The sequence below is a fragment of the Galeopterus variegatus genome, unplaced genomic scaffold, assembly GCF_000696425.1.
Source record: "Galeopterus variegatus unplaced genomic scaffold, G_variegatus-3.0.2 Scaffold4789, whole genome shotgun sequence".
Classification (NCBI taxonomy): Eukaryota; Metazoa; Chordata; class Mammalia; order Dermoptera; family Cynocephalidae; genus Galeopterus; species Galeopterus variegatus.
In genome coordinates this window covers 10,315-11,960 of record NW_007730900.1, presented here as the reverse complement: position 1 = coordinate 11,960, position 1,646 = coordinate 10,315, and the positions used below count along the sequence as shown (strand labels likewise).

At 28.6% G+C, this 1,646-nt stretch overlaps 1 protein-coding gene across 1 annotated transcript in view; it reads left to right on the top strand.

Moving 5' to 3' along the window:
- SWT1 (SWT1 RNA endoribonuclease homolog (S. cerevisiae)) overlaps positions 1-1,646 on the top strand; it is a gene marked incomplete at its 3' end in the record, with an annotated part of 43,797 nt that overhangs the window by 34,915 nt on the left and 7,236 nt on the right. The window contains exon 12 of the mRNA XM_008588365.1: positions 1,288-1,457. Coding sequence (XP_008586587.1) covers positions 1,288-1,457 — 170 coding nt within the window. The remainder of the gene's footprint in view (positions 1-1,287; positions 1,458-1,646) is intronic.

The window sequence follows — 1,646 nt, the reverse complement described above, 5'->3', positions numbered from 1 at the left end:
AGCGCCGCCGCGCTCCCAAGCGGCGCACTGTAGCAGTGTGCCACCGGGCCGGCCCCAGAGTGTACCTTTTAAATTAATAGTAGATATAGGAAATATTTATTTGAAATAGAGATAATTTTTTAGTTTCTTTTTAAAATTACCTTCGTATTTATAACCTCCTGTTAATACAGTAAAAACTCAGCTAGTAAGTGAGAAACTTATAGGACCCTAGTAATAGTTTTCTTTATTAAATACATCTTAAATGTAAATTTTTTAAAACTAAAAAGTAAATTTTTTAAAACTTAAAAGTAAATTTTTTACTTTTAAGAAAAGTAAAGGCAATGCTGTTGTTTTACCTTTTTTTTTCACCAGAATAATATGTTCTGTAGCTTATTTGATGGAGTATTACATTAAATCTGACATCATTTATAAACACATCTCACTTTTTCCCTCTGTGCGAAAAATAATTATTGAAGTCACTAATATCATATGTACTTTTTGTAGATAATTGTATAAATATTCATATGCACACTTATGCAAAAACACCCTCTTTGGGAATAACATATCTTTTGTCATAATATTCGAAATGGCATTTAGAAGATATAACAGGATATTCTAATTTATGGTTTTTCAGGAATAGTGTGCTTTTAGTTTGCCCATCATATTTCTGTCATTTGAAATCCTTAGTTTGTATTTGTGGAAATAAACCACTTAGTATTTTGAATTTTGCCATATGAAAGTTACAGTTTTGTTCAAGTAGCAAAAAAGTAATGTTAATGAAATGATATCACTTAAAATAATAAAAGCTCTTTTTAAAAGGGCAGGGTATGAAGGTGGTTAAGCTGGAAATTTTGGTTCTTTCAGAACAATTTATTGTTAGGGGCTGATTTTAGAAAAATATACTATTTTTATAAGAAAAACCATTTTGATCCATAGTTCTTGGTTTTCTTTTGTATCTAAATCCAAGACATTTTTGTACCTCTTTTTTTGGAAAATAATAAAATTAAATTGTAGTTAAAATATCACACACAGTTTTTACATTTCCGTATGAGTACAAATATTATTTAGTTGCCTTTTTATCAAAGATAAAGCATTTGCTAAAGTAATATATTTATGTTGCATCTAAAACATCTATAGTAGAGATACATGTTTATAAATACTGTTATAAAAATAAAGTATTACTTTATTTTCTAGGTAATTCAGAGACTAATTATATACATAAAATGTTTATTATTTAAAGCCAAATACTACTTATGTATATGTAATGTTTACTATTAGCACCCTAAATAAAGCCTGCAATTATTTGTTTTAAAGAAGCAACATGCCTGGAAGAGAACTATGAGGAAGAATCTACAAATTCTGGATTGTCCATTCCACTTGATAGCATCATATCTGATCTTGAAAAATCTCTTGGAACAGCTTTATCTTCAATATTAGAAACAGAAATGAAAATTGCTTTTGGAAACCTCTGGATGGAGGTGATTAGTTCAACTCTTTTAGTTGAAACTTTCTTTTCATTGCTGAAGATTTGTTATTTTAAGAAATATTATTTGTATAAAATGCATAAGCTCCCTTGTAACAATCTGTACCACATTAAGTTTTTCTTCAAGTTTTTTTTTTTTCCTTTTTGTCTTTTTTCGTGACCGGCAACGGATCGCAACCCTCAG